At 48.5% G+C, this 15,766-nt stretch overlaps 4 protein-coding genes; 2 read left to right on the top strand and 2 right to left on the bottom strand.

The window, feature by feature from the left end:
* Nucleotides 1–1,181: 1,181 nt before the first annotated feature.
* Nucleotides 1,182–4,707, top strand: GSTUM_00007726001 (uncharacterized protein). XM_002839623.2 has 1 exon: nt 1,182–4,707. Exon 1 carries the CDS (start codon nt 2,310–2,312, stop codon nt 3,567–3,569), a length of 1,260 nt encoding a protein of 419 aa, XP_002839669.1. The 5' UTR covers nt 1,182–2,309; the 3' UTR covers nt 3,570–4,707.
* A 135-nt stretch (nt 4,708–4,842) lies between these two features.
* Nucleotides 4,843–5,923, bottom strand: GSTUM_00007725001 (uncharacterized protein; the record flags this gene model as incomplete). XM_002839622.2 has 1 exon in its annotated part: nt 4,843–5,923. The coding sequence occupies one exon, from the start codon at nt 5,921–5,923 to the stop codon at nt 5,027–5,029; it is 897 nt and encodes a 298-aa protein (XP_002839668.1). The 3' UTR covers nt 4,843–5,026.
* Nucleotides 5,924–11,062: 5,139 nt separating this feature from the next.
* GSTUM_00007723001 (uncharacterized protein) lies at nt 11,063–13,361 on the top strand (the record flags this gene model as incomplete). XM_002839621.2 has 3 exons in its annotated part: nt 11,063–12,187; nt 12,243–12,274; nt 12,309–13,361. Exons 1-3 carry the CDS (start codon nt 12,139–12,141, stop codon nt 13,359–13,361), a joined length of 1,134 nt encoding a protein of 377 aa, XP_002839667.1. The 5' UTR covers nt 11,063–12,138.
* Nucleotides 13,362–13,367: 6 nt separating this feature from the next.
* Nucleotides 13,368–14,248, bottom strand: GSTUM_00007722001 (uncharacterized protein). XM_002839620.2 has 2 exons: nt 13,812–14,248; nt 13,368–13,733 (listed from the first exon to the last, which is right to left on the bottom strand). The coding sequence occupies exons 1-2, from the start codon at nt 14,172–14,174 to the stop codon at nt 13,575–13,577; spliced, it is 522 nt and encodes a 173-aa protein (XP_002839666.1). The 5' UTR covers nt 14,175–14,248; the 3' UTR covers nt 13,368–13,574.
* Nucleotides 14,249–15,766: the final 1,518 nt, after the last annotated feature.

Raw genomic sequence — 15,766 nt, 5'->3', positions numbered from 1 at the left:
CCCCTTCCTCCTGCTTTCTTTTCCACCGCCCTGCTTTTTTCCTTTCACAAGAAAAAAACCCCCCCACTCTGCATATCAGGTGGGCTTGTTGTCATCGTCATTGGGTCGCTGAGTTGATCCCTTTTCATTGTTTTTGGCCCTCTCTCTTTTAACTGCCCTGCTAGGGCGGGGAGAAGTTACTTCCGGTACATACTCCAGAGTCACTTAGGCCCGTAAACTGGATGCTCGGGGTTATGACGGTTTTATCCTGTGGACCTTTACTAATCGTGGCTCTTCGATGCGCTACTTTGTACATTGTATCTCCGCCAGTAATTGTCCTGCCCCTTTGACAGGAGGGCATATCGGTTCAATCGGTTAAGCTCTCGAGAAATTTCGCCGTTCCCCGACTGATGAGTATTTGACCGCTTATGGAAGATGGTGAAAGAGGTTGATTGGGATTGGAATCGGTAGCTCTCCGGGTGGGATCAATTCTATTCTTGTCAGGCAGGAGTTCAGGGTAGGTGAAGAAAGAAAGGAAAAGACGTGTACCGCTTTGGGAAACCACAAGGTTACAGTGTCACAACAACTGAATCCCTATCTCTCCCATAACTTTACCGCATCGAGGAGGGATTGATCCTACGACCGGTGAGATGTAGAACGGATTCACATCATACCTCATTGAGTATTCCGAGACCTTTCCCAGTAGAGAAAAGCAGGTGGGCAAGGCAAACAAGAGCCAGCATACTCGAGTAGAAAGGGAGAGCAGAGAGATGAAGTTCTTTTATTTGCTTTTACCTCATAATCTCCTCGAGCGAATGTGCTGTGTGTTTGTTTTTTCTCTCTATCGCTTTGCTTTCTTTTTCTTGCCCACAAAGCTACCGGTACTACTCGTAGTCAGTTACGTACTACAAAGTTCGCATGTCTAAAAATGTCTTGCAGAGGTTCCAATTTGTTAGTATCCTGGTACAAGTATGATACTAGTAGAATACATGTATTCACGAATTGTAGGGGATTTGTGTGAAGAGTAGCACTTCAACCCCTGGTCCTCTCTCTCTTGCGGTTTCTCTACGTTCCTTGCCTCGGAATAGCCCTGTTCTCGCGAGAGGAAGAGGCAACAGTTTGTTTCTAATCCATTGCCTGGCCAGACAAATAAACCAGCCCGCCCGCCAGCCAGCCAGCCAGCCAACAATCCTTCCTCCCCAAGCCCATCATACTCTGCTCTGTCCTCCCCCCCCCCTTCCCCCGGAGTGGTTACTTATCTATCACCCTCTGTCCCTGCTTGCTTCCTGCTGCGAGTCAATCATCCCCCCCCATACATCCTCCAGCACTGGTGCTCAAGTACATCCATAGAGATACTCAGCCATCCATCCACACACTACCCTACTACCTATTCTCTCACCTCACCCTCACACCATCTCCAATAGCTAAGGTGACGAACCTATCTGTCGTCCGATATATTTTACCCATTTAGAGGTGTGTCGGGGGGCCACTCACTCATAGCGTGCGCCGTCTGCTATCAATCAAGCAAAGAGAGCTTGCATACAACGCTTCCTTTCCCCTTTCCCTAAAATTTACTATCCTTTCCCACTGTTACCCGTTAGCATAGAAAAAGCCTCCCGTGCCTACCCTCTTTACTCCTTTCGACTGATTGATTGCCTCCTGTCCTTTTATCCCTTATGCCAGTGAATCGCTCCTATTACTGTTGCCTTCAACCAGCTCAGACAGATACATAGACGGGCGAACATTTCCGGTCACTCCACTCTTACCTGGTTCGGGCCGGCTGCCGTTCTTGCCCTTTTTTGATCTCAACGTGGGACCTTGACACCTCGACACTTGTGTTATCTGTGCACGCCCGAAACTGATTATTCGGTCACGAGCTTCACTTCTACACTCAGACTAGTTGAAGCCTGGAAGGAAGCGCGTGTGTGTGAGAGAGTGTGAGTGAACAGGACAGGGAAATCGAAAAGTGAAGGGAACGGCCCCAGACCCCAACAAACTTGCGTCAGGGCGACACTCAGCTGCTGTTTCATTCTCCATTACAACTCTACCCTATCAAAGCTGGTTGTAAGCAGGATCCCAGCCCCAGCAACCAGATACCAAGGGCCAACCACCCCCGAGCTTTCCGATATCTAAGCCCATCTATCCGCCCTTCTCCGAAGATGGATCACCTTCCGCGAGCTGCCTCTCCTTCTACCACCACAACCTCTACCACCACAGCTATCGCAACCTCACAACCCTCCTTCCACCCACCACCGAGTTTGTTCACCGAATCTAATCTATTGCTTCGCCATCACTTCAACCACAATAATATAACTGCTATCTGCGAGAAAATGGATACTAGTATTACGTTAAGACCTTCCTCGAAAAAGTTGTTGTCCTTGGCTTCTTCCAGGCCCATGATTATCCCAACCAAGTGCTCGGGAATCGCTAGGGAGAAACAGTGCGCACAACGGCATGCCGGAATTCCACCAGCAGTAGCGGCATTATTAGCTGTAACAGCTATTCCACCCCCAGGATCTAGAAAAAGAATTTTGCAAGAGCAAAAAAGCGCTTTGGATATCTTTGTTGAGCCGCCAACACCATCTCACCCTCCACCTTCCTTTGACGACGCACTGGAGGAAGAAGACAGTCTGGCTCCGGAGTCGGTGGAATTATCACGAGACCCATCACGAGATTCAACACGATCAGTACTATCTGTTCTTTTGGGTCCTCCTGAGGGGGAGCATTATGAGAGCTCTCCACTCGAGAAATCACCAAGTGACAGTCAGTTGTCACTTAGGTCGAGCTCAAGCGAGTCCGTTCCATCGCTAGACAACGATGACGAATCAACATTCTCATGGAACAGTGTTTCTTCATCACCGTTGTTACGACGACGCTCAGGGGGGGACCCTAGATTTCGTGGGCTTTCATCACCGCCAGAAGACTCCCAAGATGACCATCCTCTCATGTGGGATTCTGATGACGATGTCTCGAATGTGCCAACCCTCGAGCCGGAAATCGGTTTCTTTTCCGAAGATGCGCTGAAAAGGATAACCCGTCGCTTGAACTTCAAATCAAATTTGACAGCCTCCATCCGTGTGCTTAAGTCGGCTGCTCGAAGCTTCTCGTCCATCTCGGTATCGGCACCACTCATTCAGCCCGATGACTATCTTACCCGTAGCATCTTGTCGATAACCCCCCAATTCACCGATGAGAAACGACCAGCACCCACATTGGACACCCCAACACCTGCTCTCCGCCGATACCTTAACCCGACCAATCCGGTCCCGGACATGCCATGCACCGGGGCTGTTCAGATGCAAACGTACCATAGCAACCGACCCGACCTCACAGAGAACAAACATTCACCGTCTTCGCCGTCATCCCCCGATTCCAACGGCAGTCCCGTGACGAGGCCGAGGGAGGTTCGCGAAAATGGAGATTTTCTCCGGGTCATCGTCCTGGAAATGAACATGAGGCGAGGGGGGAAACTGGCTGACACTGCTGCTGGGAAGGCGAGGCTTGTGCTGCCGCCACGTCAACCCTGCAGATTAAGAGCTGTTGGTGATCCCGGTCGCTGGGAGGCCTCAGTGTGTGTCTATGATGACTAAGTAAAGTCACCGACTTTACTCTCCCCCTCATTCGGACTAGAACACAAGGCTCGCACGCGGGCGGAAAGCGCCGGTTCTTGTTTTTTTTTTCTCCCTCTTTTCTTTTCTTTTCACTTCCTTCCTAGCCGTTCCGATCTGACTCCTTCGGTATGACGGATCTGCCAGATTCAGTACCGGTACCGTTTCTTTTCAATCTTTCTTTTGTATCTTGTATCATATCTTCTTCCCATACTACCTGCTTCCTCTTCAAGATCTCACTACCCCCCCGCTAAAAACCGCCAATCCGAATGTTATTTTTTTCCTTAGAAAGACTTTCCAACTCAATTTCCTTGGCCTGCACCCCACCGTCATTTATTACATAAATCTTTTCCCTTTGCGCGCGCGGGGGGGGGAAATCACAGCAACAACCACAACCCACAAGCCCAACTAGCCATCACATGACATACTTAACTTATCACTTCCCCCTTCCATTGCCTTCTCTTTTCTTGTGATCCCGTCTCCGGACTGGTGGCCGTGTGCTGCCAAGTCTGACTCGTTACCTCTCTCTTCCCTTTCCCTGTGAGTTTATATTGTAAGATCGAGATTGTCGTTTCTCTCTTCTTTTTTCCCCCTTCGTATTTCATAGTTCATTATCTCCACTTGCGCTAGTTAGAGGTGATGGAGGTAGGGCAGGCATGGAGGGGAGGTGGTGGTCATCGATCGTGGGGTCTGTGGATAATCTGCCTTTTTATTTATTTATATTTTCTTCCTTCTCATGTTTAACTGTGATAATAGCCGTTCCTACTGTCTGAAAAGGGAGGGGCGATGAGGTTTCATTTCGGTTAGAGGTGTGACGGATGGATATGTATGACGATGGATTCGGATTTTTGAGATGTTTTTTTTTTTTTTAAAGAGAAAAAGGTTGTAAGTTGTTTGTGGTGAATCGTTTTTTATTTATTTATTTATTTATTTATTTATTTTATCCTTCTCGGAGTAGAAAATGAGGGGTTTTTTTATTTTTTTATTTTTTTATCATTTTTCCTACACTCTATCTTGGGGTTTTATTTTATCAGGAGGCCTTTTTTTGTTTGACTTTATGTATGTTATGTATGGACTGGTGCGGAGGGTAGTACCTTGATGGCATCAGATTGTGGGGTTCTTGTACGATACCGATGATGCTTCTCAAAAACAGGTGGTTCAGAGCTGAGCAATTTACTGTTATTATCATGGGTTCTACTGCCGATACAATAGTAACACCACGGCCTAGATCACTAGATGCGGATTGATTATTTATTTTTATCTATTCGTTTATTCAATCATGAAAGAAAGGCTACTGTTTGGTGAAAAGAACTCCTCGGGCCAATTAATGATTAACCTCAAGGTCTTGCCAACTAGTGCCACGTACAGTATCACGGCTCCTTTCTTCCTTCCTCCCGCCTCCCCTTCCCTCCACTCCCATCTCCACTCCTCGCAATCGATCATTCCTTCCCAGCCGAAGACTTTACACCCAACCTCCTGACGCTCTCCCAGACCTCGTCCTGCACCCTAGCAGGCAGTTTCCGACCCTTGAGACATTGATCCACCAGCCAGGTGCCGACAATAAACTCGTCGCGACTCAACCTGGCGTTTCCCTCCCGGTCCACGAGCTCCCAGATCTCAGCGAGCTGATCGTCGGGTAGTCTAGCACGCCGCCATATGTCCCGCACGATCAGCGAGTGGACGCAATCGGATAATGGCTCCGCATATGTGGGAGCGGAGCTCCATTCGTGCTGCTCATCATTGAAGTTACGGGCTGTGGCTCTGCCACGGGGTGGGGGAGGTGGAGGTGCCGATGTAGGTAGCAGGAGACCTTTGTTGGCGGCCCAGAGACCGTCGTAGCGTTTCCGTTCGGCCTCTGTGACAAAGTGTCGCCAGCGTTTGCACTCTCCTTCGCTGTGTTTGTGTGGGTGCTTTACGAGGTGGGGGTTTCTGCGGTGAGGGGATGGCTCCTCGGGTGGTGTTCTGGGTTTGCGCATTGTTTCGCGAAGACTTTTTGGTGGAGGAGGAAGTGATCGGCGGCGACGGGGTGCGGGCGGTGCAGGCGGTTTTCGGGGGGAGGAGGAGACGACCCTGGAGGAGGCAAGGGAGGCTGCTAGGATAGAGTCGCCGGTCTGATGGTGGGGGATAGGGCTTGGACGTGGAGGTGATTGACGGGATGGGGAAGTGGATGCTGAGTGAGCCCTTGGTGATATTTGGGCTGCTTTCATGGCTGACGGATAGTCGGGTTCTAGTTGGGGGATTGACGGACGTCGAGGGAGGGCCGGGGGCCCTGGGGGGGTGAACAATTGTGGAAGGGAAATGGCGGAAGCATTGGTTCTGCTGGCTTTGATACTCATTGATGTTCGAGCGGTGCCATATCGTGAACCGGAGTCGGAGTCGGAGTCGACATGAGATCTATCCTCTGACTCGTGAGAAGTTTCACGAACCACTACCCGGGGTTCCTTCTTGGTCTCCTTTCTTCGTGGTGGAGGCGGTTGCGGGGGCCGCAGTCTATCTGGTGGTTTAGGGCTTGAGGCTAATGTAGCAGCCAAAAGCGCATTTGCATTGCCATTATCCACTGAGGATCTAGGCTGATCGCTCTCCATAGAAACAAGGGATACTGTAGACCCACGTGAAGGCGGAGGAGGTGATAGCTTTGGCACAATTTCCGGGGAACTAAGCTTCCCCGCAGCATCCCTTCTCGAAGGGGAGGCCCTATTGGGCACCTTGTGCACAGGGCTACCTCTCCTGGAGCTCTGTGCAGAAGCGCAAGCAGAAGGGGAGAGCTGTGTAGCTAATTTTGCTGCCGTCAACGAAGGACTCTCCATTCCTCGCACTGGTTTTGGGGCATGTATAACCGGCTTCGACACATTCGAGCCCTTCTCAAATAGTGACTTCAATGAAGAAATGTCATCGATATGAGATGAATCAACGGCGGCGTCAGGGGTATTCGTCTGACTCCTTTCCGGCGATATCTTATGTAGTCCTCCTCTACCTCTGTCAGGAGGTTGCGACGGTTCCTCTTGAAAATGTTTCCTCCGAGCCCCCACAGAAATGACCTCCCTTGAGGACTTGCCCGGCGAAGCGCTATGCCGAGATGCTGCGAGCGTTGCAGCGACCATTGATGGGTCGAGCGACATGGGACTAGCCGTATTCTCCTGTTTTCGCCTCGCGACACTTTGTTCCACAGCTATTAACGGTCCGTTCCCCCCAAGGCTCGGCCTGATAGATGGCCTGACTTGCGTAGCCTTGGTTGCGGCGGTAAGTGCGCTAGATGGGGGCTTCGGCGGTGGGGACTTTTGATTGAAACAGAGGGTTGCAGCCAGGAGGGCTTCGGAGGTGACCGTGGGTGAATTAACTGACATATCCCTTCTCGCTCCTTGTAAACTCGACCGACTTAGCAAGGATAGAATGATAAACGACCGGGAATGAACAGATCGGCGAGCGAATGTGTGGTTAGGAGATTTGGAGATTTGAAGGAGTGTACCGGTAGGCGGAGATAATGTTGTAACTCGGGGGTATTTTGTGGACCATTACGTGTAGCTATCCCTGTTCAAGGGGTATACTGGTATTGGTGGGAGTTTTAGGGTGTTGATAGGTTGGAAACGCGGGAATCAAAATCTGGGTTCCGGGCACGTGAGCTTGAGCCTCAAGCACGCGTTGGGTTGGCGCCGCCAGCTTGGTTTTTTCGGTTTGGGTTAGTGTTGGGGAATTGGGGTGATTTGATAGCTTCATATGCCACATAGCTATCTGGCATACTCGTGAGTTATGCCGAGGAAGGTAGATTATGGGATTCGTGTGCATCGGGTATGCCTGCATGTCTTGTCTTCCCTGAAGCCCTGAGCCCACTCCTATTCCTCGTCATAATATCTCACTCGCCACTTCCAGGATTCCATCAGCACCAGTAGACTTTTTGTCTTTGGGTATGATACTTGCAGATTGTTCCATAGCGTTTATTTTTTTGTGTGCGGCCGATAACTCGCTAGAGGAGTTTACTATTCGGCGGCGTTGGTTCTCCTGGTCCATTCGGGCGTCTTCAGGTATAATCGGGACGATTCCGACGGGGAGAGTTACCCATGTGTTGCGCTGAGCATAAAAAGGGGAGGGGCGTGATCTAGGCAAAATTAAGAATCTTTTTCTCCTTGATATATTCCCCCGGAACTGGTTCCTGCCTGCCGTGTTACTCTGTTGCCCAATGCCTGATTTCTTTGTCCTGGATTTTGGCCTAGATGTTTCTCTAGCTGTAGGTAGGTAGGTAGGTAGTAGTAGTTGATCCCATCAGCCTAGTGTTTGGTTTGACCCATGAAAGGGTTTATTCTTAACCATTAAACATCTAGACTTCCCGGATCTTCCAGCTCTGGGTTTGTGCTCGAATGCATCGCGTAAGATTTCCCTGCCTATACATGTAAAACACGAACCTGGAGATCGTTGGATTCTCGGAATTCAGGCGCCTGAAAAATATACTGAATGGTGAGCCTAACCTGTCTTTTTACGGAGCCGGTTACATACATTGGGGTATCTCGGGTCTGCGCTGTCGTGGTGCTCTCGCAGAGAACGCCGGCGGCCGGTCTATGCTTGCTGGTATAAGTGGCCAGGCCAGTGGCGTTGACGGGGAAGAGGGGGGGTTCATCTTTGTTTTCGGATTTGTCTCTATGTTGGCGTACTCGGACCTAGTATCCTCCTAGACGTGGCAGTGTGAATGGCTTGTGGTTTCTGGAGATTCGGCGAATTGAAGTAAGGAGCCTGCATATCAAGTTGACATATGGAGCAAGCTCTCCCGTTAGTATTATTATTATTATTATTATTATTATTATTATTATTATTATTATTGTCTTTTCGCGGGTATGCGCTGGTATGGCTATTTCTTGTGGGATATCTGGAAGGTTTGACATATCGTACCCAAAGGCAAGTACGAAGATCTCAACGAGTGATATTCCTCTGGTCACTGGTTCTGTGGGCAGTATGCTCGAGGGTATGTTAAAGATTATGTACTCGATTTGATTTCTCCCATCCACTCTTCCCCATCCACTCTTTCAACTCTTGGTTCTTTGCGATCCTAGTGAAAGGGGCCCCCGTCTTGAGCGAGGAGTTTGTTGACTTTACAAGGTAACTATTGCTGCTCTCTCTTTTGTCTTTTTTCTCACTGGCTGACCGTCAGTGGTAGTAACAAACTGAATGCCTAACGCAAGGAGCTCTACCTAGGCTGCCTGCCTAACTGTGGGCACCTACCATCTACAATACCATAACCTAACACCCACGACTACCAAATGGAAGAACCGGTATGATATTGTCCGCCGGTAAGAGAGGCCAATTACGCGAAAGGAGGCACTGGAATGCAAGCAAGATAGCTAACAGAGCAAGAAACAACAAACAAAACTTATTCGATCTTACACTAATCTGTGCTTCCGAAAACCGAGCTGAGGCCCCGGGGCAGAAATAAAGGCCCACAGTCAAGAGGCTTTGCGAGCCTGAGCCGTAGGGCTCATTGTCAGTGTTTATTACCTTACGCTAGCGATCTGTGGATACTAGATATCCTAGTAAATTACCTTATAATTAACTGTAACTACAACTGTGCATGTACAGTGCTCCTAGCCAAACCAAAAAAACTTCCTGCAGGTGCGAGTAGAGGCTAGTCCTGCCCCTGCTAGTTCCGTAGGAACTAGTTGAATAATTTTACCTTTTTTAGTTGGAACTGGTATTTTAGGAGTATGAGAGAAGATCTTTGAGTTTTGGTATCTCTTCTGTCCCGGAGGGGCAATGCTGAAAGATCTGATGCAGATTGACTATATGGAGCGAAAGCAGGATATGGAGTGGCTATGGACGTCGATAAATCGACCACGAAATTATAATTGATAGGAAGTCTGAGTATTACCGGTTGATCCCATCTCGGGTAGAGATGAGTCTTGGATTTCAGGTGGTTAGGCTCTCGTTGGAGGCATGAAAGTGCGAGTCCGCATATGTGTGAGGGGATCTAGCAAGCTATTCGAACATGGTTGAGACAAGTAATCCGTGATTTTGTCTAATTGAATTGTTCTCTCCCCAGCCCATCTGGTACAAAAGGTCCTCGGAGGCTACTGTATCCTGCGGTCGATGCCTGGTTCACGATCCGGTTTTCTCTTCTTTTCGCATCCTTGAAGAGGATACAACAATATCCAATAAACTTCCTAAACTTGCCACTGCCAAAGGGCATATGGGGTGGGGTGCTTAGTGGGAAATTAGAATAGATAGATTGCAAATGGCTGATGAGAGTGTCGAAGTTGGTGCGGGAGTCGTAGAAATGGGTTGAAAGAAATGAATCAGGAAGGTCCTTGTGGGATAATGACTAACTAGCACTGTCGATTTCATTTGAGGAAACGTGGTCTGGTGGTCTGGCAGACATGAACAACCGGACACATTATCTTACCGCTGGGGAGACTTAGGCGGTGAGGATTATAAAATCGTGGTTAGCACGGAAAGCCTTAATATGAGCTACCGATTCTCGAGTGCTTTACAAGCGATGGAAAGGTCTAGGATACATGATTAGCGCCACTAGACGGGAGGAGTAAGTACTGTACTCGAGTAGCAGGGCAACTATTTTGGAGTTCTAGATTCTACATTCCAAGAGGTTTATGGATCAATTACCGGTAGCACGACCCTTGATTTAGGTTGTAATGCCGCCAGAAGCTTCCGGTCCATGTACGAGCACTTCTACACCTTTCCACCTTCATCACGCTGCAAAACCAATCATTGGCAAAGTGAGTCACGTGTGTGAGATTGATCGCCCAGGGCCTAGGGTATGAGGCAGGGATGCAGGCACACAGGAGGGGGAACAGGGTCTTTTGCCATGACGGGCAATCCTGATTAGTGCTTTGCCGACACATCCTTCCCCCGTCAAGAGACAGATTGGTTGGTATCATATGCCTACGAATAGTCATGTGAGCATGTTCCTGAGCTTGTCACTACTGGGGCTCTGAATGATGCATGATTTCGTTCAAAGTTGTCGTCGAGCACAATTTTTCTGTTTTGGCGCAGTTGGTGGTGAGTGCTCGGCACGCCCGGGGCTCACTTGTTAGGGGGGTATTGTATTGTTTCCTACTCATTCGACACCAGCGTGAAGCAGTATGGAACTTCGGGTTTGGGCACAGTCGGGTCTGGCTTATGCCTAACTGTTGATTTTTTTTTTCACGGTATCAGGGTAAATTTTGTCCGATGATGTGCAGCTGTGCTATTATATCGGTCGCGCGCCCCTCGATGGAGGCTAAAGGGATTGGATGAGGGACAGACCACTGGGAGGGAATAGTGGGAGGGGGAAAAATTTACCCCGGCGCCAGACACGCGCGGTTGGCATCGACAAAGCTTGCATCCGCTTCCATGGCAGGGGAAAAATAACGGGAGAGAGAGACCCAAAGGAAGAACCATCTGCGTACCAAGCTTCTACTGAGCCTTCCATCAATTCCTTCTTCCACCCTGTCTCTACCTCTTTCTTCTTTCCATCTCTTTTATCCTTAAACTGCGATCCCCTCCCCCTCCTTTCTCTTATTTTTTTTTTTTTTGTCAAACTTCGCTTTTCATTTTATTTTAGCTCAAATCAACCTGAAACAAACACTTCTTTCTTTGACTGCTGCCTGTTTGTGTCGTACAGTACAGTGTTCCTACTATTTGCCGGGGACGGGAGAGAAGAAAAAAAACCGTTGTAATCATCCTCATCTCATCCCTTTTTATTCTTCATCTTCGCTCTTTGGGATAATACCGGTATTTCCTTGATCGAAAGAGAATCCCCTTCGAGAACACCCTAGTGGCTCTGAACCGTTTATAGCAAAACCCCCCACGTCGACATCTAGCTCCTCATCAACGTTTTTTCTTCGAGGCTTGGGGGTAACGTTTTGTGTTGGAGGTTTGATCTGAGTCTGGGGTTGGGTTAGGTTTGGGTCTTCCGCCACCTTGGGTCTACTAATAGGGCACGGCTGCCCGAGCAACGTCTTCATTATTGTTCTGCTCTTATTAAGCGGTGTGGGTTGGGGATCTTGACACGATGAGTTTCTTCTCCCAGTTCAGCTTGCCAGGCGTAAAACCCATCGCTCAGGAAAAGTATGTCGTCAAAACCGTCCGAGCTCCCAAACCACTGTCAGACCGCCCCAGCCCCGTCAGCAGTATCACCAAGAAGAAGTCTCGGGAGGATAGTAAAACTGGAAGATCAACTTTGGAGGTTCCGGATTCCCGGCCCCGAAGCAGGGCTTCGTCGGCCGTTTCTCTCAAGAGAAAACATGTGGATGGGGAGAAGTCGGTTAAGAGGACTTGCTCGTCGTCGGATTTGTTGAAGCCGCCAAGTCCAGAATCGACGGCCTCGCCGGGGGGCAGAAGAGCTGTGTCGTCATCTAGGTCGCCGTTGTCTCAGCGCTTGGAGTCGGGTGACGAGGAGGAGGAGGAGGAGGGGGGGAGTGGTGATGAGGAGAGGGGAAGGAGAGCTGTTAAACGGACAAAATCTGAAGAGGATACTGTGGTTGGTAACGGGAGGAAGCTGGTGAACCCGGCTAGCTTTCGTAAAGCTTCGCCCACTCGGAAGCCTGAGGAGGGCCATTTTGTCCACGCAGAGATGATTGCAAATATGGGAATTAGAGAAGGAGGGAAGGGTCCATCGCGGAGTATGAGTTGGAAATCACAGCGTTTTCTTGGTTTGTCACTAATGGCGGTGTTTAGTTTTCCGGAAAACGGACCAGAAGCTATTATCTGTTAAGCTTCAATACCCAGGAGTGACATATCCAGAGAGGTATATCAACTTCAGATCTAGATAGTATAAATCCGAGGCTGACGGCTTTTAGGTACGAACTTGTTCGCCTTGCGGAACCTGATGAGTTTTCACCCGATCTGGATATTCTTAGCACAGCGGAGCATGTGGCGACTTACCTACTGACACCTCCGGAATCTGACAAACTACTCACGGGCACTCTGTCGGGAAGCTCTGGCGGAATAGTTTACAACATGCGTAAGGCAATTCGCAACGAAAAAGCCCAAGACTTTCTCGAGAACCTTAATAAATACAACAACCTAATAGCGAAATACCGTCGAGATGGCACCATAAAGGCCAATATCGCCAGGATGAAGTCTCTCCCGTTCCCTCTTGTAGAGCATATTCTGTCACAAGCGTATGCTCGGACTGTCGCGCCCGAAGTCGAGTCGCTAAAAGACTACGAAGCTTTCACTAGCAATGTTTACGGCGAACTTCTGCCTAACTTCACCACCAAGCTGTTTAGGGAATCGGGTCTCGGACTTGGCAAGGTGTTTGTCGACCTTGGTAGTGGGACAGGGAATGTTGTACTACATGCGGCACTTGAAACGGGATGCGAAGCATATGGGTGCGAAATCATGAAGAATGCAACGAGACTGGCCGATAGGCAAAAGGTGGAATTTGCGGCACGGTGTCGCATGTGGGGGATCAACCCGGGCAAATTCAGACTGGAGAAGGGCGATTTTTTGGAAAGCGCGCGGATAGCTGAAGCACTCAAAAGAGCGGACGTAGTGCTGGTAAACAACTACGTATTCGACTCTGAGCTCAACCAGCGGCTCTTGAACCTCTTCCTGGACCTCAAGGAAGGTGCTCGAATCCTATCGTTAAAGCCGTTCGTTCCAATAAACCACGTTATCACGACGCGCAATGCGGAAAACCCGGTCAGTCGGCTAAGGGTGGAGGAGAAGGAGTACTTTTCGGGCTCGGTTAGTTGGACCGATACCGGTGGAAAGTATTACGTCCAGACGGTAGACGGGAGTATGCTTCGGGAGTTTTTGGCCTCCGATCGTTCTGATCGCAGAAGGCGATAGTTGAACTTAGTTGTTTTAATGTATTCCCTATATGAATGGATGTGCTAATATACCCAAATTATTCCCTTCTCCCCTTACGAGCCCGTTATCTGCCAATAGCCTTTATACTGTACAACAATTTAGTCGCTGTGAAGGCGGGAATGACAGAATGAGGGAATGAATGGGGATGCTGTTAGTGTGTAAAAGGTTATGCAGTAAGGTTGATCGTGATTGTTATTCCCAATTAGAAGCACGATTCATAACCTCCGCCCGGGTCTCCGCAAAGTCCATCCACCGCTGTACCAGATCTTCGTTCTCCTTTCTTGTAGCTTGCTCTTTATCCGCCAGGACATTTAATTCCATGGTCAATGTCAACATCTCGTCTTGTAAATTCTGTCCATCACAGGTACAATCAGCCCACTCCCATTCCCCACACCAAAACATCGTGGCCAAAACAAGGGGGAAGAAAACCTGTATAACCCGGCTCTTATCTCGCCCCTCACTCTCTAGATCCACGTTCTTTCTTTCCAACCTTTCCTTCTCCCTGGCCACTTTCTCGAGGGCTTTAATCTGCGCCTGCAACGACACGACCTCAGCTTGGGCGGCGGCAAGTTGTGATTGCAATAGCCCTTTTGAAGTCTGCGCTGCAAGGAGGTCGGTTATCAGTTGCTGGTCCGGGGGTGGGGGATTGGTCGGGTCGGAGGTATCGGAGGTAGTGGTGGGGTTGGAAGTTCGGTTCGCCAGGCGGGTGTAGGCACTGATGAAATTGTCGTGGGATTTTTCGCGGATGTCGCGGGACTGGAGGGATATTAGGAAGGGGGTTTTCCAGGACATGATTGGGGGAGATGGGGGGTTATGATGGCTTTGGTGGTGGTGGTGGTATCATAGCGTTGCGGTGGATGTGGCTTTTGGGATTGGAGCGCTGACGGGGTGCGGGCAACTTGTGGGGTTGGTAAATTTACTTGTACGGGTACTGTACCGGTAGTATCGTACAGTCGCACCCCGTTGTCCCGGAGGGCCAACTCCTGAACAATGAAACATCCGAGAGAGTGAAATCATGGATGAAAATGGTCCGTGAAAAAGATGAAAAGTGAGTGAGAATTGTGTTAACATGTCTTTAAACTATTCCATAAAAGGTTTAAATGAGGGCAGATTTGAAAATAAATATCTAGAGAGCTGAGTTGAAGAGGAGAATTTAAAAAAACCTTACAATACTGAACTCAAAGAGAAGGGATTTTATCACAAATGCTCAACTCGAGAAAAAGCATTTTACAATAAACAATCAACTCAGCTCAGAGCCTACCAGATGCCTCCGGCAAAGCTTGGGTACAGCAGTAAAAAGTGGAAAACACCACAGAAGCTCAATTTAACCCCGCTGCAGAAATATGAACTCTGTTGTCTACACCAAAGTATTTGAAATTGAAGCTTTCCAGCTTCGCTGGACTAGAAGAATGTTTCTGTTGACCAGATGGAGGATATATGGCAATCCAAAGTCTCTCTGATCACTTAAAGAATTGGGAAAAAAATGTTGCTGAGGGCCCTCCAACTGGTGAGATTTACTCTCTGCTATATGATTATTTGATAGTCAAGTTTGCTTTAGTATTTCATCTCTCCCGAGCACAGTTTCTTATAGTTGTGAAGTTTGTTAAGGATAGTAAATAACATTAGTAGGTCTCAGCGCCAACAAGCAAAATAATTGTGCTTCTTGTTTTGCAATCCTAGAGTACCTATTATCAATTTCGATTGATGTAGCAGAAATTTCTTTAGTATTAGTAACAAATGAAATTATTCATACTCAATTGAAGGTGATAATAGAGTAGCTTGCTGAGTGAGGAGTAGGTGAGAACTATGAGTACTTTGATGTTTCTTCAGGCTGGCTTTACCAGTTTAAATCACAGTTTCAGATGGGAAGACTTATTTGGCATCAACACTCTGGAGAGGTTGATTATGGAGAGATTCCTAGTGATTGTACCTCTTTAGCAGAATAGCTCTCAAGATTTAGTTCTGAAGATATTTACAAGACTGATAAAAGTAGTCTTGTCTTCAATAAACAGCCCAACTGTCATGAACGTGGCTTGGCATGAAAAAGGTTTTCACATGACTCATGATTATGAGTCATAGGTATGTTATTGTTTCATGCATATGACTCATTTGGGTCATATGACTTATAATATTATGATTTGTTATGTTTCGCACATGACTCGATTATGAGTTATGAGACATGCACCTGGCGAGTATGCCTTGCGAGTGTACCTTGTGAGTATGCCTTGCACATATGATTTATGTTTTGCATATGACCTCGTTATGAGGTCATGGGTTTCACGCATATGTCCTCCCCCCCAGCTCACGCTGCACTGGAAGGCTACCGACTGGACCAAGGTCATGGAGGACCTTGGCTCCCTCACGATTACGCCACCTCCACCCCT

The sequence above is a fragment of the Tuber melanosporum genome, assembly GCF_000151645.1.
Source record: "Tuber melanosporum whole genome shotgun sequence assembly, scaffold_39, strain Mel28".
In the NCBI taxonomy this organism is placed as follows: domain Eukaryota; kingdom Fungi; phylum Ascomycota; class Pezizomycetes; order Pezizales; family Tuberaceae; genus Tuber; species Tuber melanosporum.
The sequence above is the reverse complement of the archived record's forward strand: the minus strand, read 5'-3'. Positions and strand labels throughout refer to the sequence as shown.